The 23,509-nt window shown below is 40.8% G+C and overlaps 1 protein-coding gene across 3 annotated transcripts in view; it reads left to right on the top strand.

The window, feature by feature from the left end:
* The window catches only part of LOC144215659 (tetratricopeptide repeat protein 28-like), a 131,519-nt gene that overhangs the window by 96,400 nt on the left and 11,610 nt on the right, over positions 1–23,509 (top strand). For all 3 annotated transcript variants that reach the window (XM_077744729.1, XM_077744728.1, XM_077744730.1), the window contains 5 exons: positions 8,178–8,685; positions 14,733–15,529; positions 15,615–16,159; positions 16,892–17,415; positions 21,542–21,651. In XM_077744729.1, the coding sequence (XP_077600855.1) occupies positions 8,178–8,685; positions 14,733–15,529; positions 15,615–16,159; positions 16,892–17,415; positions 21,542–21,651 (2,484 nt within the window). The remainder of the gene's footprint in view (positions 1–8,177; positions 8,686–14,732; positions 15,530–15,614; positions 16,160–16,891; positions 17,416–21,541; positions 21,652–23,509) is intronic.

Genomic DNA, 23,509 nt, shown 5'->3' with positions numbered 1-23,509 from the left:
TCATCGTTCTCCATATTGATTGATCTCCAAGTCGAATGAATTTGGTTTCTTGCATTGCTCCTATGAGTCAGCTGCCTTTTTTCCACCTCTTACAAAGCATACAAATTTTCCCCGAGCCACTCGCTAACGGAGAGAGTCAATGAGAGCCAACTGTTCCTCCTACGCTGGTAAATCCCAAAGCTTATTTTCCTTGACCTAGAGACAACCGGCAATCTTGGAAAATCAAGCCTTCAAATTCTAACATCCCTGCATGAGAGGTTGATAAACATTTTTTCCATTCTCTGTGGCTCTATGCACCTAAGAACAAACACTTTCTGTGTCTTCCTCATTCCTCATTTGCTGCCTTCTCTTTCTTCAAAAGAATTCAGTTAAAGTAGTGGAGACAAATGTATGTTTGGGTTTTCTGGACATTTGTTAGAAAAGAAAATACTCTAAACACACGTGCATCTCACGAACGATATGCCAACATAATTTATGGTTGAGGGGCTGTAACTATCACTCTTTCACAGTGTCTTATATTATGCCAAGGACAAGAGATACAATCAGAGACCCTGCCAGCAACTATTTAGCCTCCCTGTCAATCAGAGTCCGGTGGCGTGTGCTCACAGCCGGAGGCGGTGCTGGCAGGTGGTGTGGTATCACCCGGAAAACATGTCTTATAAGCAAGCCATTATTTCCTCATCGCCACCTCCTTTTTATCTACACCAAACCCTTCTCTACAACTTCACTTAAAACAATTGTTTTCCTCTTATTTTTTTCCCAGCGTGGTTATCTCCGAACCTTATTACTAGCAAAAGCAAAGCATCAGCCGTTCTGCTCCATGTGTCTGGCTTCAAAACACATCATATTTTATTCCTTTGCACAAACATCCCCACACTATATTTAAAATGGGGACAGAGCCCATCCTACACCTCCAAATAGGCACATAGTATCTCTTGTGTGAGACTTATAAATGAATGTCACAGGGATTTACTTTCTATCATTCAAGGTGAAATTTACTTCATGGTCTTAACACTGTTTCACACCGAGAACCGGTGATAGACCCCTTTGTGCTTGCAGTAGCGCTATACAGTGTGTGTGCATATATGAATAATGTTTTTACTTAAGTGATGATAAAAACCCAGCTTTGGCATCGTCTTTTTAGTGTTTATCAGCCAGAGCAGTTCTCTCTCCATGGCGATGAAGTGAAGGGCTTGGCCATGTTGAACGATGGGGTTCTTTCTCCACAGCTTGGAGCTGCCCATAGCGCATAAAGCAATGAGGTGTGAAGGCACATTGGAGATGCTCCCACACAGTGCAGTTGTGTAGCAACTGCTGCAAGTTGCCCCAGTCACAGTCACCACCCTCAATGCTTGTGCCAAGTTTGTAATTACATTTGGGGAATAAAAGCAAAGGGAGATGGGATTTGTGCAGTGATTTTTTTGGAGGGGTTGACTCTGCTTCTTTCGTTACATGGCATGTCATTGCGAATTTATTCGAATGACACTACATATATAATGTCTGATGACGACAATTGGAATGGACATAGTTTTTGTTGGCCTCCGAACCAATAGGGTAGAAATGAGCACTGAAATCTCATCTAATTATAGCACTATTAAAATTAGGAATGGTGCTCCAACCTGTTTGTACTGCGTGATTAAAAGAACAAACACTCCCGAGTTTAAAGATTGGACACAGAAAGACACATCTCATGTATCACAACAATAAAACATAGGATTTTTTTGTTTTTGCCTCACATTGTTGGGATATTTCACTCATATTTTTGTTATAGGGTGTTTGTCAATCCTACTCAGAAATATGGTGACCTTTTTCAGATCACATTTGCTTAAACAATAAAGAAGTCAGGTCAGTCTCATCTGGTTTGTGCGTTATGCTGTACTGTTGCTGAATGGATTAGGGACAAAGTGCAAAAGTGTCTCCATGAGAACTGTGAGGTGCTGACACGCTTCATTTTTTTATTGTGTCAGCACGCTCTAAGCCACAGCTCTGTTCGAGATCAATAAGATCTGGGTCTCCCAAACCTAAACCTGTGTAACCTTATCTTTTTTCTCCCTCTCCTTGGCTTTCTTTTCCTCTCCTTACGGAACCTAAAGAAATCCCCCTGTCATTGAAAAGGGTCGAACAAAGTACTGCAACATGGATGACCTGAGTTGTCCAACTGTTTGTCATGGACATCGCCACCCATCCATAGGCCTCCAAAAGATCCTTGAATTACCCAGCAGTGCTATGTCCTTGGATTGACTTCCTGGCTTCCTGCTAAATTCTGTCATCTGCAGCTGGGGTCCTGCGAGCTGTGCTTTATTTGGCATTCTGTCAGAACTATTGAAAAGTCATAATAACAGTTTAAACTTATTCTACAATATATTTTTGTTCAGTTCAGAGTGCAGTTCTATGACTTGGAATGGCAATTATATTTATTAAAAATGTCATAACAGGTGACATTCCACATGGAGTAGCATATTTTTTTCCTCCGAGTAATTCAGCCATTATAACTGTTGGTGCCTGTTATCCAATCAAAGAACAGCACTCCATATCCTCATTAGATTTTCATCAGTTTGGTTTGACGAAGAACGGGTGGTAAAACGATCAAATCTTTAGTAGCCCTTTACAACTTGCCAAACGGACCCTTAAGAAATTGCACCCTACCACTCTGAATCAAATACTACTTCTTGACGCAAACAGAGAGGGAGATTCTGTTCATTCTGAGTCAATTTAACCTCTTCTGAAAGCTATTAGTGAAAAGAACTAAGCACTAAACAAGCATTATACCCTCTTGCAACAAGCTTAGCGGCTCTATAAAGTGGTACGCCTGGATGTTTACCTCAAACTCGTCCCAAATTACTTTCAAACACCACTGTTATTTCCTTTCCTGTCACCACAAGGTCTCTAAAGAATTGATTCCCTTCTCCTGTAGACATCACACCGCTATGCCTGTGGAGATTTGACTTGAGCACAGAAATAAGCAGCAACCCTTTGAGACTTTGCTCTGGTTTAGAGTACATTAAGATCCATTCATAGTCCCCTTTCCCCCGGTGCGCAACCACTTCAATTTTCTCCTCATTTCGAGTTTATATTCATGTGTTTATATATCAGAGGGCAGGAGGTCTGCTTCTGTGCCAGAACAATGGTGACATCCCGTTTCAGGGGACCAGTGTTGTGACAGCAGTGTTGGTTGGGAGAGTGGGTTGTATGGAGGGGGCGTGCAGTCAGTTCAGTTACCATGCTGCCCTCTCTTCATTTTCCTCACCTAACATTTGACCATTTCTAAAAGCACTGTTTTGCCTGGTGTATTTTCTGAGAACACCCCCCTTTTCCCACTTGAATTGAGCACTCAAATTTCCCTTCAGCTTCAGTGGAGGTTTTTGGATTGAGTTTGACTTTTTGGCTCCTCTGATTTCTTCCTCAACCGTCCACCAATGGCTGTAACGTTGCGTGAAAAATGAGGGGAAAAAAACAAATACATGCAGCCACATACACACATACAGGCGTAACACCCTCATGTTTTGTTGGATACTCTCAGAATAAGGACATTTAAGGGAATGTATACTAGGTTTTTTAGACTAACCGCACATGATCTCCCTTTTAGCCTGGCACCACTGTGCAGACTAGCCACAGCTCAGTTTTCACAAGCCAAAGCTACACTCCATCTTGTGTGTATCATTAGTTAACCCCCCGCATTTCTCTATTTCTACTTGCCCGTCTATCTCTTCCTGGCGCTTGTACAGTGGATGCAGCGGGTGACGGTCCTTGCATCAGACTGCGTCGCAACTGTCACGAGTGGCTTTACCCGTGGATTGACCTCCAATGACAACCCGTCCTTTTGTGCATGTGTCCTGTGAAGGCTAAAGGAATTATCAAGCTTCAAGGCCTCTGGCGTCACTTATCTATGAGCTGGAATTTTCGCAGGTCAAAAATGAACAAGCGGCTTTTGTGGTATCAGTATGTCATCACTCCCAGTGAATAAGATTAGTCTTGATTATTAAGTTGAGGAATTGGTAAGATAACGTGAAAAACAATGGAACATTAAGAAACCCCCAAAAGAAGATAACTGGAAGATGTTTGTTTTCTTTGCTGTATATTTTTATTTTATCTGTGTCGCTAGTTATAGTAGGTGTGATATATATGTCTTGGTGTTTTTACAAGAGCACTCAGCCACAGCTGTAGCTGCCTCGCCTGGCAAAGCACTACATCCCCCGCTTCAAAAGCAGAAGGTTTTGATATGGGCGAGTGACTGTCATTTGGACAATTAAATTGTGGTTCCTATGGGACGCATATTCATGTGCAAACAACAGACCGGGAGAGAGACTGAAGTATAAACCTATAAACCCAGATGAATATTTTACCCTCCCTTTCCCCGCCCCCAACATTGACACTACCAATATTCACCTTCACATTACGCCCCTTTTTGCCCAAGCAATTACAATTGCTCTGTGTACATATAGAGAAATTTCATTCATTCTTCTTTTGGAAAGGTTTTCTGCTCCATTCTGTATTCATTACATTTATTGAGACATGTTTCCTTCGACTGTCAAAATGCATTTGTATCAGGGAATCAAGATGGGAGGACGGCCTCAGCCTGGGGATGTCTGTAGCATTCTCTCTTCTCATTCTTCAAACGCAATCTCTTGCATCCCTTTTATCTGTCCCTCTTCTCCCCTCCAATAACCCAACCACCCACCCACCCACCAACACACACACACATACCTAATACCCGTTAGTTTTCACCGCCACCTAGCTGCTCTTGTTGCTTGAGCCTGGCTCGTTAATGGAAACGATGGTGCATGGTTCTCCTTACCATACCTCTTGCAGTGCCTTTTAATTAGCCAGCTGCATTTCTGTGTGTGTGTGTGTGTGTGTGTGTGTGTGTGTGTGTGTGTCTGTGTGTGTGTGTGTGTGTGTGTGTGTGTGTGCATGTGCTTGTATTACATGTACATAAATCTGCAAATTCAGATTGTGGGGCCTCACCACCCATAAATCCTTCGATAAGGTTGTTGAGTTGTGGTTAGGCTCCAGGGAAATTAATGTCAGTCATGTCCTCTATTTTAATGGAAACACTGAAGTGTGTGTGTACTAGAATTTGTGGGAAATAGTAGATCTCCTGTTTGCACCAAAATTCTAATAGCCACACATGGCATGTTTGTACTCACTGTACATATTGTTTTATATAATAGAGTATTGATTAAGTATTCATTGTCATTAAATATTCCATCAACATTGTTTGAATTTTGCTCCTATTATGGGCACTTTTATTAAATATAAACTGAGTCCAGTAGCATAGTAGTAATCAATATGTGGTGGGTATATGGTGGCTTTTTTCACAATCATTGTATCTTTAGCTCAATTGTAGTTTCCACTTAATTTACTGCTCAAAATGTCCATTCAGCCTGTTTTGTATTCATCAAAATGTAATTGTAAAAGAAGGCTTGTCTTTTCCCAAAAGTATCCATTGACTGTCTATTGCCATGACAACTGTAGTTTCCTGTAAATTTCACTTATCTGTAATTATCCCCTTTGAAGTAGCTCAACGCTGACTTGTGGAAATATAGGATTCTTTTTTCCCTGAAGGCATTGGCATACTCTGCAAATAGAAGCATCATAACCCACTCTAGCTTGAGTTAGCAGTGAAGTGCTTGCCAATGTGAGAAATAAGTCAAACTGGTGACTCAGAGCTCCAGAACTCATACTATCAATAGTAACTTTGTAGCATGACATAAGAGAGTAATTATTCTAAGTACGATTCATTACCTCTTTCACATGCTATGAAAGCAACCATTAGTCTGATGCTCCACTGAATATAAATACATTTAGTAGAAGAGTCTAATAGAGGAGAATGTGCAACAGATTTTAACCCGATCTCCTTGTCACAGGTAAGAAATAGAGTATTTTTGGAAACAACTATTTGTGATTGGCACGGCAGCATCGCTTCTCTGCCATCTTGGTCCTTTGCTCTGCTTCCAGGATAACCAGTTTACCTTTGAGGAGGAGACACCCTGTGCAAAAAATGATTTGCGTTTGCTTTCTACGCACTTGCATTTCTGTGGAGCACCCAGTCTTAAAAGATGAGACAAAAAATAACTTAGAAGTCTTTGGGTAACTTTAACACTTGAATGTATGGAGTGACTTGCACCCTCCTGTGGCTTTTGTGTTCTGGTTGGAGAGCAACGTCATTTTAAGAAAGTCCTAGTAGTGGTACAATGTGCATGCTCTTTGACTTTTAAGGAAAACTCCTCATTATCTTGGCCTTGATCTGCAAAGATAATGCAGCGTTGCAGTCTCATTTTAGAGCGACCCACATCAGAGGGACTCGTCTGTGCTGGAGAAAAAGTGCGGCCTTATTTTTTTCTACCTATCCAGCTGCACTATGAAGTCTGGCAGATGAGGATTCCTCTGTTTTCTGCTCACAAAAGTAGAGGTTTGAGTTTGAGAGAGGAAGGAAGCAAGCCTTCAAAAGGTACATGTAATTGAGCAGCCTCAGATAAGATATCTTGGAACATGAAACAGCAACAGTTTGTGACGAAGGGTAATTGCATCCCTGGGCCTGTGTAATGCCTTGTTGCGTTTCTAAACTTGAGCAAAGTGCTGAACCTCCTTTTGTCAGCAGGTAATTGGTTGCATACATCAGCAGCAACTTGAAATAAAAGAAATAATGCTTGCTAGGTTTGTATACCGTTTGTGCATTTCATGTGAGCAAACTAAGCAATGGAATGAAGGTGTTTGTCCTTGTAAGGGAGTCTTTTATTGTATTGATTCTTTTATTTGATCTCTGAAAGAGGTGCTTTAGTTTTCATTTAGTCAAAGCCTCAGAAATTCATGATGTTGCCCTGCAGCCATATGTCCTTTTTGCTATGTCCCGATGGCTAAGATTATTGGATTTATCATCAAAGTACATTGCATATGAATGCTCCATATGCAAATTATATTTAAAGAAAAGTTTGAATAGTTCAAACGTAGTATTATGTGTTTTTGACTTTCATCATGACCCAGTCTATGTAACTAGTTTCAGGAATGACATTGACCTTCCCTGTCAGAACGAACGTCCTCCCCGGTGGCCACATTCCAAACGTTTTCCTGGCCGGTATGGGCTGGGTGGGACCTGTGGAAGGAGTTGCTTTATTAGCTGGTCGTGTGAGATTAATTGAACATCTGTTCAGGCAGAGACAACTGACCCCAGTCACAGCTGTTTACCCTCTTTATAAATATATAATAAGGGAGCTCATGATATGCTACCTTGGATATATTCAGATTGACAAAGGAATTTGTCAATGTGAAAGAAATCCAATGACATTAGGCAAGCTTTTAAATGCAAAGCAGGGCAAAATTATTGAGTTTGAGTTCATAACTGCAAAGGTATTTTTGTAAATTAGAAGCTAGTAAGAAGTCATAAAAACTATATTGATTGTTTTGTGAATGAAAATAATACTACCGTAATACTTTGTTGACCAAGACAACAAGATAAGAGGGAGATACCCACTATGACAGATGACATTGTACAAAGGAGAAAAGCAAAGGTGGGTGTTTACAAACTCATTTACATGCAAATTCTGGTAGCTTGTATGTATGTGGGAATGTTTTGTTGTAAAACTTCTTTTCAAACTGGAATTTGTGATTCATGGAGTCTTTTTTTAACTGGTCGACTCTGCTTGTGGAAATGAATTGAAATCTCAGAATTCATTTATTGGTATCTATAGCCTGAGCATTCCTGCCAGGAGCGAGGCAGTAATGACACAAACACACACTGCACTCCCCCCTAAGCACAGGTCGAATTTGAGGCTGAAAGCACTCTGCTCACCCACCTGATTAGCACTGTCTTTGTTCCATGGTCGGTGGCACGCCATGAAGTATGATTGCAGTTGGCAAACTGGCGGCTTTGAAACAAACCTACTGCTGTGCTGATATGCATCACTCTTTACCCCCTTCCTTGCTTTGCAACCTCAGAATCAAATGAGGTTTACTTGCTCAGTTGGTGTCCGAGCAGTAAGCCCTCGTTGGGGAATTTGTTAAGTTTTCTTTTTCCTGCCTGTAGTGTTAAAAATTTTCAGTACAAAAACTATTCAATTCATATTCATAATTAAATGTGGTTGTGGTTCATTTGAATATTCCAAATATTGTAAATGTCTATTCATTTTTTTGGTTCTTTTCGAGTCTAATATCTACTCTTTCTCTGTTTCTTTCTTTAGGCTGCCTCGATGGCCCTGAGTAGCTTGGGACATGTATACACAGCCATTGGAGACTACCCAAATGCACTAGCCAGCCACAAGCAGTGTGTTCTGCTGGCTAAGCAGTCTAAAGATCAGCTCTCCGAGGCACGGGAGCTGGGAAACATGGGTGCTGTCTACATTGCTATGGGAGACTTTGACAATGCCGTCCAATGCCACGAGCAGCATTTGGATATCGCCAAGACCCTCGAAAATAAGCGTGAAGAAGCTCGGGCCTACAGCAACTTGGGCAGCGCGTACCACTATCACCGAAACTTTGACAAGGCCATGTCTTATCACACTCACGTTTTGGAGCTTGCCCAAGAACTGGAAGAAAAGTCCATTGAGATGCGTGCGTATGCAGGCCTGGGGCATGCAGCTCGTTGCATGCAAGACCTGGAGAGGGCCAAGCAGTATCATGAACAACAGCTCTCAATTGCCGAAGGTTTGAAAGACAGAGCCGCCGAAGGAAGAGCTTCCTCGAATCTGGGTAGGTTTGCAAAACACAAAATGAATAGTGATATCTTGATTGAAGATTTTATTTCACATAAATGCAACGTTACGTGAAGAATGTTCTTGGTGATTGGGTATCACCAAAGTAGTTTGCACCTCTATATAAAAAGGATCCAGTTTTGCTCTTGTAATATCTGGAGTGCCTTCTGTAAAGAATATTTAATAACCAATGTAGAAAATATGGTGGGCGTTTTCCAGTGTGGTTTCCTTTACCCCCATATGAATGTTGCTCCATTTACAGACTTGACTGTTTCCCTAATGTAGTTTTACATACATAATTCAAGGTCCATATGATTATACAATACCCAAAGGTGTATATGAAGAAGTTTTATTATAACGCCGTGTGAATTTTTCGCCTTTTAAAATGAGAAAAAAGGATCTGCTGCTGTGAAAACTAGAATCAAAGGACAAATCCCATTAATTTCAAATGATAGAATTTAGTCTTGAGCAAAAGCAACCTTTAGTAGCAAATTAGAAAATCTTTGCTCTAGAAGATGATTAAATGCATAACCTAGTAATACAATAGTAAAAAAGCAATAAAACATTGCTCCTTTAGCTATCAAAAACTCCATGAGATCAATGGTGAGCCCATTTTTCTGTATTTAGTGCAGCAATTACAACCTACACTGCCTGAATTATGATAGCCATCAAAGCAGCACTAACCTTGATTCTAACGGACAACGCAAAGGTTTAATAGTTCTTCCGGATGATTTAGTCTTTAACCTCTGAATAATGTGTTCAAGTGGAGAATTGAGGTTAATTAACCAAACATAAATTGAAGCTGTGATTTGACCAACCTAAATGGTGCACATCCCCTTGGCAGCAAAATACAGCTGATCTTTGAGACAAGATGATCGTAAATTGAAGCACCTCTCAAGAGTACATTTTATGATGCTACCTACATCAGAGTTTTATGATGTGAGGTGGCAGGTGGCAGATATATTCTAGTGTCTTATAGGAATCCCATGACAATATACCACCAGGCCAGGGTCTTTATGATTGGTAGCAAAAGTGAGTCATTCTAATGTTGTAATGATGAGTGCAGTGTTAAAGATCTCCATCTGGTGACATGACTAAATGAGTGAGTCGTGGGTAGCAATGAAACTTGTTGCTCTACGGGGACAAATTCCGGCAAGATGACCATCGTTCTCGAATTACACCTCCTGACACCGAGGAAACCCCGTGTCAATGTAGCCAATCTGTCTGTCTGCCATTTTTTTCTTGCTCTGTTCCGTCCTCATTTCACTTTTTGATGCCTCTGCCTTTCATTCTCTGGGTCCCCTACCTCACCCCTGCTGATTGTAATCTGAAACTGTCAGGCCACTAGTAATTGAAACTGACTTGATGAATCGCTTAATTACCTTTAATAGCTGATTCAAGTGGAGCTGAATAATGAAGATAACAGGGAATGAAGTGGAGGTTGTGGAGCTTCTGTCTGTAATTGTTCTGTTGTTGTTTTTTCCGCGGCACATTGTTGTTGTTATTCCATCACGGATGCCCACAAGCTGGATTGGAAGTCTTGAAAACATTTTTCTTTTCCTTTACACAAAGGAGATGGGAATGATCCAAACAATTAACAAGCTCAAAAGAGAAAAGTTTTTGGGAAAGGCAATAAGACATTTGGGGAAAATGGCAAAGTGGACAGTTTTATAAGCCCTTGCAGCTTGTTGTTGAAGTTGGTTGCGGCTTGGTCGGGCCATGGCTGATTTGCCCCTGAGGCATACTTGTATAGAGATTACTATCCTTTAATATCCAACCTCAATGCCCAGAGGCACTGGTGGACCTGGCTCAGCAAACTCTGACCTATAAAGGATATGAATGTTTTGCATTCCAGTCTCATATATTATTCAATAATTGGCCAGTTTACCAAAGAGTCAGCACTATTGCATATCGGCGAAGGGACTGAAGTAGTACGACTACTCACTACTGAAGTAGTCAGTTGACATGTAAACATCTTGAATAAACAAACGGGTAAAATCTGTGCCGTATTATCTTCAGACTTTTCATGTCACGACCCAATTATACAAGACAAACTCATACCCGTAAAAGCGTAGCGATTTTGAAATTTATTTGTCGGCAGTCAATTTCTATTGACCATGAAGTTGAAGCAAATTATTATTTTCTAAATGCGTGGAGAATATTTTATTCCTCGCTAAAACGTAAGTATACTTTGAGTATTATTCTCTACTTAAAACAGCATTATTTAATCCAAAATTGGGGCCAAACACACTATAAACTAGACTTGCCTAGAGCTTTGAGACGCAGAGATTACTCATTTTGGAGACTAAGCCTTTGGAAATAGATACATTATTAGTTGGACTATAGCAAAAGGAGAAAGAAAGAGAATAATTCGAAAAGGAATTTGTCCAGCCTATTGGCTCAGACAGGATAAATTGAAGGCAAGAAGGAGCTAACCAAATACACACACAAATGCATTTATCTAGGATTGATGATATCTTTAGCTTTTTATTGGGATTTGTGTCAATATTAGCAACCTGTCCTTCTCTTTGATGGGGATTCTATGTTCCCCGCAAAGACCTATCTATCAATTTACTATGATATTAATCATATTCAGGGTCTCAGGCACGCTCAAGATTCTTCCAGTTAATATTGTGTTATACTTTCATACATATTCTCTGAGCCGAAGACCTGAAATAATACATTAGTTCTTGTTCTGAGAATAAATTGAAGGCAGGTTCATCCTTTTATTAGCACTTGGTGAAGTTTAGCACGTTGCAATGGCAAAACTGTATACGAATTAGGTTTGGAATATCTATATGTGAATTATTCCAAGACACATTTCATGTTCGTGGACAGTCTGGTGATGAATAAGAGAGTTAAAAAGCAGTGGGTTTTTGAGCGGGTGCCGAGATGGAAAAGCTCAATGGGTGGTGAAGATAGAGTTGGGTGTAATGCTCTTATATGTGCAGTTTTCTCACTCAGCATGTCTATCTAATCCAACGTTGTCAATCTCAAGGCCCTTGGACCAGATCCACTAACCGCATGATAGTTTGAGGTCTAACAAAGAAAATGATACTTTTTCAACATTGCAAATTAAGCCCCTAAGAACTATGGTGGTCCAACTACTTTTTTGTTTTAAGATGAACGCTGTTTAAAATAAAAAGGGAATGGATTTGTTAATGTTCAATTCAAGGCTCTCAGCACTTTTTGTTTGCTTGGTGCCAAAGTAAATGCATGTTGATATAATTCATCTGGAATAGTGGAGTGGAATGATGCCATATAAATGTTAGTGTCACTTAGACATTACACCCCAATCATGCTCATAAGCGTCTTGAATTTATTTTTTTTGCGAGGGAGAAAAAATAATTCCAGAAATCTAAGTGCACTCATAATATATTTTTATTAACCAACAATTTATAATTTATTGTCATGGCGCAGAGAATTGGCGAGTGGGTGAAATATTTTCCTTTTCCTATGGGGGTTGTGACAATATAATTGAGAAGCACTGTTGTTATTCGGCTTTCATGACGGATTTGACAGATGTTTGCACTTAGACCACCGTTGCACAAAAGCTTTGGTGGCATCCATTGAGGAGCAATCATAAAAGAAATCACTGTCCTGTAAAATGGCACAAAAATTGTGCTAACATGTACTGTTTCTCGCATTGCTACTCCTTGACTTTTGATTTCAGGACAAATTACCCGTCACCACACATTTTTATGTCTACAAATATAACACTACTAGACAATTCTACATTTTATGTTGTTTCACAATCATCTCTGGAAAAAGTAAATGAGCTTAATCTAACAATTTACAACCGTGCTCTTTATATTAAACAGACGTAAGGATTAATTCTGCTTATGATTAATTATTTGGTAGTTTAACACCACAACACAGCCCCATAGCGCCATATCTTTTGGACATATCCGCAGATTCTGGTCTCTTCCTCTGCTCTCTGTCTCCCCCCACAGATTGCGACATTTCGCTCTGTGTGTGCTGTTTTCACACAGTAAGATTTTAAATCCTACTCAATCCTTTAAGAAGTATAGACCTCCTGATACGTATTAATTATAGTTAAAAATGTATGCTCCTTTCTTATTTATTCATTCTTGAACTCCCCTGGATATTATACTTCTCTCTGTGCCTGTCAATAAAATCGACAACCCTGGAATACTTCTTACATCCTGCTTCCAAAAGTAAATAAATGATTAAATGTTTCTGCTGAATACTTAATACCCGTGGATACAAGACCTTTCCAAAGTCTCTGTCTAAATCCACCCCTTTGGAAAATAGTGGCGCAACACAACATAATAATCTAATTTGACACCCCTACCCCCAAAATGCTTACCAAGTGGCAGATCCATTATTTAAAATACTAATACACAGTTATCTGCAGTAATACTGATCTCAATAGCACCTGAACAAAAGCCACAGTAATTTACTCAGAAAACAGGTCACCATCTCTCAAAGTCATCAATCATTCCTGTCAATATAAAGCCAACTTTGTAATAAAAAGTGACAACACAAGTCCTAGTAAGACCGTATTAGCTTTACGTGGATTGAATGGCGGACAAAATCATCAATATCATTTTTACTTACCCTGTTTTTAATCTAACTGACACATTTTGAAAGAACTAAACTTCATACATTTTGTAGTAGAGCCGATTATGTTATGGTTTACCACAATAGTTGAAGATTAATTTAACACAAAGACATTGTAAAGGCATCATATTGATTTTGACAGCATACTGTGCGGGCAGTGCCTGGTAGAGGTATGGTTTTATTTTCTGTAATCCCCTTACCATGTTGGGGGGCTGCACCCCCTGCGTCTGTGCTGACAGTCTCTTCAACCAGTCTCCATGGCTGTGTTACTGATTCGTTTGCGACCAGCTGCATGGAGCATTTTTGCTGGTAATGCACCAGAAGGCATTACATTCTCAGTTCGTTCTCTTACTGTTGAGGACACCCTAACCTTGAGCGTGACTTTGATAGCTGCCAGTGCTCCTTCAAGCTGCCTGCATAGTGAATCTTAACATGCTTAACAAGCAAAAACGAGGGCATTATTAAATGTATGATAACTAAAAGGAATATTGTTGCTAAAATGCACTTTAATAGAATATGTATTTAGTGCAAACTTCTAAAAGCAATGATTGGATTGAAGCCACCCAACCTTTTGTCTTACATTTGGCTTTGTCTCAAGACCAGGTCCAGTTGCATCACTTAAAATTGAACAAAAACACATTTTGACTCATTTTTCAAAGTCTCCTGAATGGATGACATTTTTTTCTTGGCTTTTATTACTGACATACCTGTTACAATTTGTCTAATGTGCATTTATATTTACATGATTTCTGAATTGCAAATTTTAAGATGTCAACCAGTGTTATTGGACACTTTGTGTTCATGTCCATGATGTTCTGAATGGTAAAACACATGAGCGTATGCCAGTGCGTTTTTGCGGTGTACTGGAAAAACTGACAAACAGTGGGGATGTTATATCACTAAAAGCAGTTTGACAATGATCCCGAAAAAGCTAGTCTCAGTGCAGAGGAGCCCAAATTCATCAAATATGTTTCAATATCTTTTTTACTGTGCTTTGAGATTGTTGTTTCGTATTGCCTGGTGGATCTCGGGGGGAATCTGCATGTGTTTGGTTATGTGTTGCGGCAGATGGTTGTTATTTTTGATGAGATCATATTTTATCAGCGACAATACATCCGCCACCGGCTTCTGGATTATTTATTGTTTCAATATACTTATCTGAAGCTAAAGTTTTTTGCTGAGCATTCCACATCAACTTCACACGCTCTTACATGATTCCCCATCTACATCATCTCAAACTCTAAAAAGCTGTCATTTTAAAAGAAAAATATAGCCTAAAAATACAGCAAATGTATCTTTTGATATCACTCCATTTATAATGGCTATAATTGTGTTGTGTAAGCGGAGAACAGATGGCACCTAAAGCTATTTTGCAACCAAATGGCTTTGCTGAAACACAGCATTTTTTTTCTGTTACAATGTTACCCATTTAAATTTAATCGTAATATACTCTGTTTACAGGAATTATTCACCAGATGAAAGGAGACTATGAAACTGCACTCAAACTCCACAAAACGCACCTGGCCATTGCACAGGAGCTCAATGACTATGCCGCACAGGGGCGGGCTTTTGGAAACATGGGCAACGCTTACAATGCCCTTGGAGCCTTTGACCAGGCTGTCCGTTACCACCGCCAGGAGCTGCAGATCTCCATGGAGGTCAATGACCGGGCCTCACAAGCATCCACACATGGCAATTTGGCCGTGGCTTACCAATCCTTGGGTGCACATGACCGGGCTTTGCAGCATTACCAGAACCATCTCAACATCGCCCGTGAGCTTAGAGATGTCCAGAGCGAGGCGCGAGCTCTGGGTAACCTTGGCAACTTTCACTGCTCACGTGGGGAATTTCCTCAGGCCGTGCCCTATTATGAGCAGTACCTACGCTTGTCCCCTGACCTCCAAGACATGGAAAGTGAAGGAAAAGTTTGTCACAATTTAGGCTATGCCCACTACTGCTTGGGTAACTACCAGGATGCTGTCAAATACTATGAGCAGGACCTCGCTTTGGCCAAGGACCTCCACGATAAACTAAGTCAAGCCAAGGCATACTGTAACCTGGGTTTGGCTTTCAAGGCTTTGGGTGACTTTGCAAAGGCAGAAGAGTGTCAGAAATATCTTTTGTCACTGGCCCAATCCCTCAACAATTCACAGGCTCGCTTCAGAGCTCTAGGCAACCTCGGAGACGTATTTGTCTGTAAAAAAGACGTGGCTGGAGCCATTCAGTTTTATGAGCAGCAGCTGGCCTTAGCTCATCAGGTACTGAACAATTGGTACTTTCTCAAATAATGTTATATAAGTGTAATTCCAGTAGTGATCATGTATTATTTTTGTCTGATTTCAGGTGAAGGAACGTCGGTTGGAGGCCTGCGCCTATGCTGCCCTTGGGGCTACTTACAGACTTGTCCATAAGTATGACAAAGCACTAGGTTATCACACCCAAGAGCTGGAGGTTTACCAAGAGCTTGGGGACTTGTCTGGAGAATGCAAAGCTCACGGACACTTGGCAGCTGTATACATGGCCTTAGGGAAGTACGCCATGGCCTTCAAGAGCTACGAAGAGCAGTTAGAAATAGGGCAGAGGTTAAAAGATCCTGTTGTCGAAGCACAGGTTTATGGAAATATGGGCATAACAAAGATGAATGTCGGGGTGATGGAAGAAGCTATTGGATACCTGGAGCAACAGCTTGCTACTTTACAGCAACTAAGTGGTAATGAGTCTGTGATGGACAGGGGCAGGGCCTACGGAAACCTTGGGGACTGTTACGAGGCTCTTGGAGACTTTGAAGAAGCCATCAAGTACTATGACCAGTATTTGTCAGTAGCTCAGAGTCTCAACTGTATGCAGGATCAGGAAAAGGCCTACCGAGGTTTAGGGAATGGACACAGGTAAGTCTACTTTATTTGGAAAAAGGTACAGCAATGAACATAAAACCATGCCACAATTATCTGCAAGTTAAATTTTTGGCTCCAGAACAAAGCTGAGCCATTTCAAGGAGCTTTTGGGCCCTTTTTTTCTTAAACTTTGTCTGAAAGGATTGATAGCAAACAAAGAATCTACAATGAAAGAAAATATTTGCAAAACTGCTTGCTCTAAAGTCCTCAATAGGCAAATTATTTTCTGCGTTGTCAGCATCATAGTATTCACGCGTGGGTGTATTAGACATCAGAAGGAATTAAAAGTTCTTACTCACAAAGCCCTCTCATCTTCTGACAGTTTTCAACAAAGTACTTATGTTATCACACAACATTAATTCCTGCGAGGAGTTTTATTCTCATACCTTTCCCATACCCTTTGAACTGGCATTCACCCTTTGATGATATACCAGAGACTGCAGGAGCAAAACGTTTAAAAGCTATCAAGCCAATTCAAAGGTTTATAATAGGATACAGTATACGCACCTTTGTCAGCACACACTTAACTATCTAGCATAGGATCGACTCCTTAACATATTTTAGAGTAATCCATTTAATCTTTGAAGTTAGGAAACCATTGAAATCTGAATTTAAAAAAGCCATTTTTCACTATAAGTTGTTGTGATGCAACCATCCTGAAAAAACTCATCTTTATTTGTTTTTGTATTGGTTTATTATAGTATTTGTCTGTTTTTCTCTCTGTAGGGCGATGGGAAACCTCCAACAGTCACTGGTTTGCTTTGAGAAGCGGCTTGTGGTGGCTCATGAGCTGGGAGAATGTGGATTCAAAGCTCAGGCCTATGGTGAACTGGGCGCACTCCACAGCCAGTTGGGCAATTATGAGCAAGCCATTTCATGTTTGGAACGTCAACTGGTCATTGCCCGTGATACCCACGATCGGATACTGGAGGGTGACGCCAGCTGTGGTCTCGGTGCTGTATACCAAGCCATGGGAGAATATGAGACAGCTCTGCGATGCCACCAGAGTGATCTGGAAATCGCAGAGGAAACCAGAAACCCTACACGCCAGGCTCGCGCTTATGGGAACCTGGGCCTTACCTATGAGTCGTTGGGAAACTACGAGAGAGCAGTTGTGTTTCAAGAGCAGCACCTAAGTGTGGCGGCTCAGACGAATGACTTGGCTGCTAAGACACTAGCCTATGGCAGCTTGGGGAGAACACACCACGCATTGCAGAACTATTCACAAGCTGTCATGTACCTGCAGGAAGGTGAGTGAGACAGCCAGAACTGCATTGAGCATTGCCTTTGTTGCCTGAGCTGATAGGCTTAGTGTTTGCGAATTTATGAATATGAAATTCACAGCCTATTTGTTGCTAAGCCTTTGCTACATTTTTATTAGGATATGCACATTTGGAGTTTCTGTATGTGTGTGTGTGTGTGTTTGTGCCTTTGTGCTTATGAGTGCACTGGGGATTCAGGCTGTTTTATGTATCTGCCTCTCTCTTGTTGTATAGGTATTTCGGTATTTATGTCAGTGCAAACCTATGAGGATACCAAAGCCTTTTCCCTATTTGCCAACTACTGTTCTACCGCCTCTGTATCTACTTCCGCAGGTTTTTTCCCCCCAAAAACATCTTTTCACACAGTGACACATCTCAGGTGTCAGATTATAATGGGGGAAAAAACAGCTTGGCCTCTCAGAAATTGATTATCTCAGTGAGTGCAGATGTGATAGGTTGTAGTCCCCCATTTATGTGTGTTAAATATCCACTCCACTAGGTTTGCAGATGACCATTAACCGACGTCTTGCTCTAGCACACCGACTGTTTTATGGCCTAAACCCTGTTTGAATCCTAGAAAATTGCACCTCCTATGTGGACTGAGTCATAGCTCACCCTGCAGGAAGTGAATGCAGGGAGACCAGAATCCATCTCTTCTATCTGCCATCCTTAAGCAATTGTTTTTATTATCTAGGTCTTAGGAACACCATAGTCCCGCTGCAGACTGTTCTTATTGAACATTATTGAAAACAAAGACACCCATTCTGTCTCCATTCTCTGCTTCTGCTGTCCTCTTCTTTGTATACTCTTACTTGAGTGTTTTTATATTGATTCATTGTTACAAACCATCATCTGATATTATATGCCTTAAATAGCAGATTTGAGGCATGCGGTAACTATAAAGCCATTAATTAATCAGTTAAAATTCGCCCTCAGGTCTTTCCAAATCTCTCGGCACAGACATATCACAAAACAGTTGGCATTAGAAAGAACAGAAGATTTCGCTTTAGGGTGCCTTTGCTTTTTTTCGTGGAATCCATCCAAAAAAAATTCATTCCGTGACACAGCATAAGATGCATAACAGTGTCATTGCCAGCATCTGGTGTGATTTCGACAGTGACAAATGATTTCAACCCGGCAAAAGAGGAACATGTAATTTTGAGCCTGAAACTTTATAACACTTTCCTTAGTATTGAAGAATTGTCCAACTACTTTGAAAACCTGGTTCTTTGTTTTTAAGAATATATGAACTATAGTATGGCCCTTTTTAATAACATTTAGAGCATAATTAGACAACCATACACTCTCGCACTCATACCAACCATTTAGTGTTCAACCCCTGCCTACAATGCAATTTTTAGGGGTGTGGGAGGAAACCGGAGTACCTGGAGAAAACCCACGCAATCCCGGTGAGAACATGCAAACTCCACACAGTGAGTACTGATGTGGAGTCGAACCCTCGATCCCAGAACTGTGAGGCCGACGTATTAACCACTCCAGGCCGCCAGAGTGGAATATTGAATCCTTTTGATTGTGACTTCATACCGATTTGTTAAATGTGAGATACGAAGCCTTTTTCAGGATAAATGTGTAGGCAATATCAGCCTGCACATTAAAGCTGTGCGTAAAAGCAGAGATATTTGATTTGGGGCTTCACTGATTCTCCCATCTGTCTGTCAAAGTACCGTTAACATTTTCAGTGGGTTTCTCTATGGGGGTAGCCAGCCACATCTTGGTGTCAGCCATTGCTCCGTGACTGTGCCTGCGGGGTGCACCGAAGGCACGCTTGGTGACAGTGATACACACTGAGTGATACAGAGAACGAGAACTGAAGGAACACGAGCTTTGGGAAGTTGTAGAAAGAGTAGGAGTAAAAGAAAAGACACTCCATGTCGGACAGGCAGAGAGGTGGTCATGAGTCATAATTCGCATGTATTATTTCACTGTCAAATGGAGAAAAAAGAAAACAGAGTTGGTTGACATTCCGGCTTGATCATGAAAAAAAACTAAAAGGCAAAAGCTCCGAGAGGGAACAGTTTTGTGTGTACATGTGTGTGTGTGTTTCTAGGCAGATGAAAGGCTCAGCTCTACAGTTGGGATGAATGAGGGGTGAGGTTGTCAGAGAATGAAGAGGATAATTTAGATCTGTTTCCTTTCTCTTGTTCCAGCGCCTAATGAGCCCTAACAGTGCCGAGGCCCTGTGAGCACTGCCGCCACACTCGAGATGAAACAGGTAGAGGGGAGGTACAGAGATGAAAAACAAGCAGTGGCGCTAGATGGAAAGATGAGCACAGTTGATGCACAGGGGAGAGAGGGTGGGCGTGCATGCGACAGAGGGAGGGTGTGTGGAAAGATACATGGGTGGGGGGGGGGGGGGATTGTTGATGGACTGTGTCATTCTTCAAAGCCTGGCTTGGATGGCCGTAGAGGAGCCATGAAGTCTCCGTGGTCTGTTAGTGAGGTTTGTGGGATAGCTCAGGTCATGCTCTCTGTTCTTGGCTTATCTTCTTCGGCCACAGACCGTTTTCCAGTATTGCCGGGAAAATATAGCAAAACGAGCTTAGTTTGGCCCATTTTCTACTGGCTCTGACCGAAAGTCTAGACTCTGAGCCTCTCGTAAGCAAGTACTATAGAGAATGCACATGTAAATGATAAAGTAGTAAATAAGGACAAGTTCATTGGACTATGTTGACTTTTTCCAGTGAGTTTGAAATCTTGTGGGTGATGTGTGCTCTAGTGGCTGGTCTTTTTATTTGTTAAATGCTCCTTCCCCCCTCTTGTCGCTCTTCTCAGTTGTAGAGCATTTTCTTGTCAGTAATTGGGCTGAACCAAGTACCCGGCAGGCGGGCTAAGGACACATGCAAGGATGTGACTTACACATCACTGCTTGAGGGAATGGAATTGAAAGGCAAAATGCAGCTTTGCAGGTACTCTGCCTTAGCTAGTTATTGTATATCACCTTGCACACTGTGCACGCACTTAATTTTACAAGTACACTGACAGCCATTGGCGTTATACAGGTTCAGAAAATATCAATATAATATTAACAGTGCCACTTCCCAATAGAGGGTAATTCGTGGTTATTAGTAAGTTTAATATTTCTCCAGGATTTACAAGAGGATGAACTATTATTATGTCATTATTTTCATGCAGTTTTATCACATGGCCGAGACAATCTGTACTTAAAATGGCTTTTATGTTCTTTTTGAAGTAATTTCTGCTTGTTTTTGTAAAGAGTGGTTTTATTATAAACTTCTAGCTGATGTGATCACGGTAATTTATTTAAAGTTAACAATACGCTATACTTTTGGATAGATGAATGGACTGATTGAACGATTCAAACAAATCAAATATAATTCAAAGCCTTGATGATCACTGTCATCTTTCATGTATGCCATTTTGTTCCAATGATTGATTTCCATTTAAATTTCTGAAACATTTCAGCAAAAGTATTCTTGCAAGTAAGACATTCCGGCTTGGTTCTTTCATTGATGAAACGGTACCGTTTTGACAACCTTTAGCTGTCCAATTCACAGGCATATCTTGACTTCAGTTAGTCAGGTAAAAGAGTGGAGAGCTTCAGAGGTGTCATGAAACTGACTATCTACTTGAGTCCATTGTCAGAGTACAAAATGGGTCTTGGAGATTGGTCAAATTAGATCATTTGTCGGAAATATACGTAATTCGTCATTTGGACTGGGGAAAAGATTTTTTTTCTTCTAAACCCCTTTTACACTTTTTTAAAGTAGATAATATTTTGTTCAAGGTCTATTATTAGAGATTGATTATTGGTAAAGCATGTGTAGACTTGATCTTGAAATGATGTGCCTTGTTGTGCAAGCATTAGGTGTGTGTTTGCTCAGTCAGTTGACAGACAGCATTGATTGGCCACAACAGCCTGCCAGCCGTTGACTGTGTGTCTTTGGAAATGGGAGTCCCAGTGTGAGATGCATCTTAGAACTGAGGCTAAATATTTAAACCTGATCACGGGCATAACATCAGCGCCACGCCACACTTACATCTGTTCCTCCGAACGAGTCCGCCTGTTCTGAATAATTTTGTACTCTACCTCCTCTGTCGCTCATCCTCTCACGCTTCTTCCTCTTTCTGGCAGGCTTGAGGCTCGCAGAACAGTTGGCTCGGCGTGAAGAGGAAGCAAAGATCCGCCATCGTCTGGGGCTGTCTCTGTGGGCCAGTGGGAATCTGGAAGAAGCCCAACATCAGGTGAATAAAATTAACGAGTACACTATTTTCTTTCATTTACCCTCAATGTGAATTGCAAACTTTCTGGAGCATGGTATTTATCAACCACACCAAATGTGACAAAGTCAAACATATTGAAATAGTACATTTGACGTTCTCAGTTCTGCCCCCGTTCTGGGTAGAGAATCCAAAGTTTAGAACAAACATCGGCTGCTTTACAGATAGAACGTGTTTACTGGTAATGTACTGTTGAGGGCGTTGAGTGGGTAAATCTCGTCATCTCGGCAAAAGCTGTCTGAAGATTAGTTGTTGTTTTTTCTTTTTTGTCTGTGTGTATTGTTGCAGTCCCAAACCTCCAGATCACACATCAAAAACACTTCCCTGTTCTACCCACTGCTCACCTGCCAGCCATGTAATATCCCCTTAACATTTCTTGCTGCAGTCTGTCCACACACCAATTTCTTTTTTGTCCCATATATATCCATGAGGTGTGGTTAACCTGTTTTTTTAGGTTACCTCACATTAAAACCAGTTCCATCTTTTTGCAAAGAAAAAGATCTGTAAGAGCCTAATGCTGATTGAAATCATTATAAAGAATTAATTCTGCTTTATGTGCGTACAGTATATACATCAGCATTGATCTTCTTTTTTTAAAATCAAATTTACATGTTAATTGTTCTCAAATCAACATTCAATGTACATTCTTGAAATTTGCAACCCTTAGTAAATTCCATGACCCTCTTACAATTAATATTCACAAAGCGCACCTGGCAAATGAAAGCATTTGGCCTTACATTTTTAATACACTGCAATAATTAATATGAACCTGTTGTTCATGATAAAACAGAGGTTATCCTGTATTATATTTAATTGGTACAACACTACTACTGTCAATAGATCAACGCCTACTTAAATTTGAGTGCTTTTCTGCAGTTTAGACATTTTGTTTACTGTTGATGTAAATTGTCAGAGAACATCACTTCCCAAGAAGAGGAGTAACTTTACAGAAATGACTAGTAGAGTGTGTTCACCCAACTCGCTTCACTGATTCCGTATGACAGTGACATTTACTTAACATGTCAGATAAAAGCCACCTTCGAGTTGGTGACATTTTGAATTTGTGTCCCTGTTGTCTGAACCGCAGCCCAACAGGTCACCAAAGACACAACATATGTGAACCTGTTACTCAGCCAAGATGCTTTAGGTTTCTTTTTCTTCGAAGGTGGTCTGCCAAAACATATAGAAAATTGAACTCTAACACTAAAGTAATCAACCCACAACCCTATCAGCAGAGACTCACAACTTCTCCTTGCACTAATGCAGCAAAGCTAACAGAATCTCTACTGATCTGTACACACTGACTCTGAAAGACTTTGGTGCGTGACCTTGGGATATTCCCAATGAGGTACCATCGATGCGTGTGTACCAATGAGAACCTGCCTGACTTACTCTCTCTCCCCTCAAATCAAAAACACTGTGTTCGAACAAATCATTTCACCTTGAGCTGTAACCATTTATTTACTGCTGTTGTTTACTGTGTGTGACGGTGATCAAGCAGTGTGAACAGAGTGCTTCAGCCTTTGTGTTGGCCGGAACGACTGGTCAGTGGCTCAGTAGCACTTTCACTCCTCCTACAGCACGACCATTCGTGTTGGAATAGGAAATCAATAAAGGCTTCAATGAATCCAAACACCTAAACACCAGCTCTCTTCGGCAAAGTGCAACATTACCCACTGCTATACCTGCCAACTCCTTTTCTAAATATAACATATGACAATAAATAATGTAATCAAATCAGCACTATAAAGCAGACAGATATTTTGCCCTTTATTATATCAATTTAAATAAAACTCAAGAAACATTTACTTGAATTGCATTC

This window comes from Stigmatopora nigra, chromosome 22 (genome assembly GCF_051989575.1).
Source record: "Stigmatopora nigra isolate UIUO_SnigA chromosome 22, RoL_Snig_1.1, whole genome shotgun sequence".
Classification (NCBI taxonomy): Eukaryota; Metazoa; Chordata; class Actinopteri; order Syngnathiformes; family Syngnathidae; genus Stigmatopora; species Stigmatopora nigra.
The sequence above is the reverse complement of the archived record's forward strand: the minus strand, read 5'-3'. Positions and strand labels throughout refer to the sequence as shown.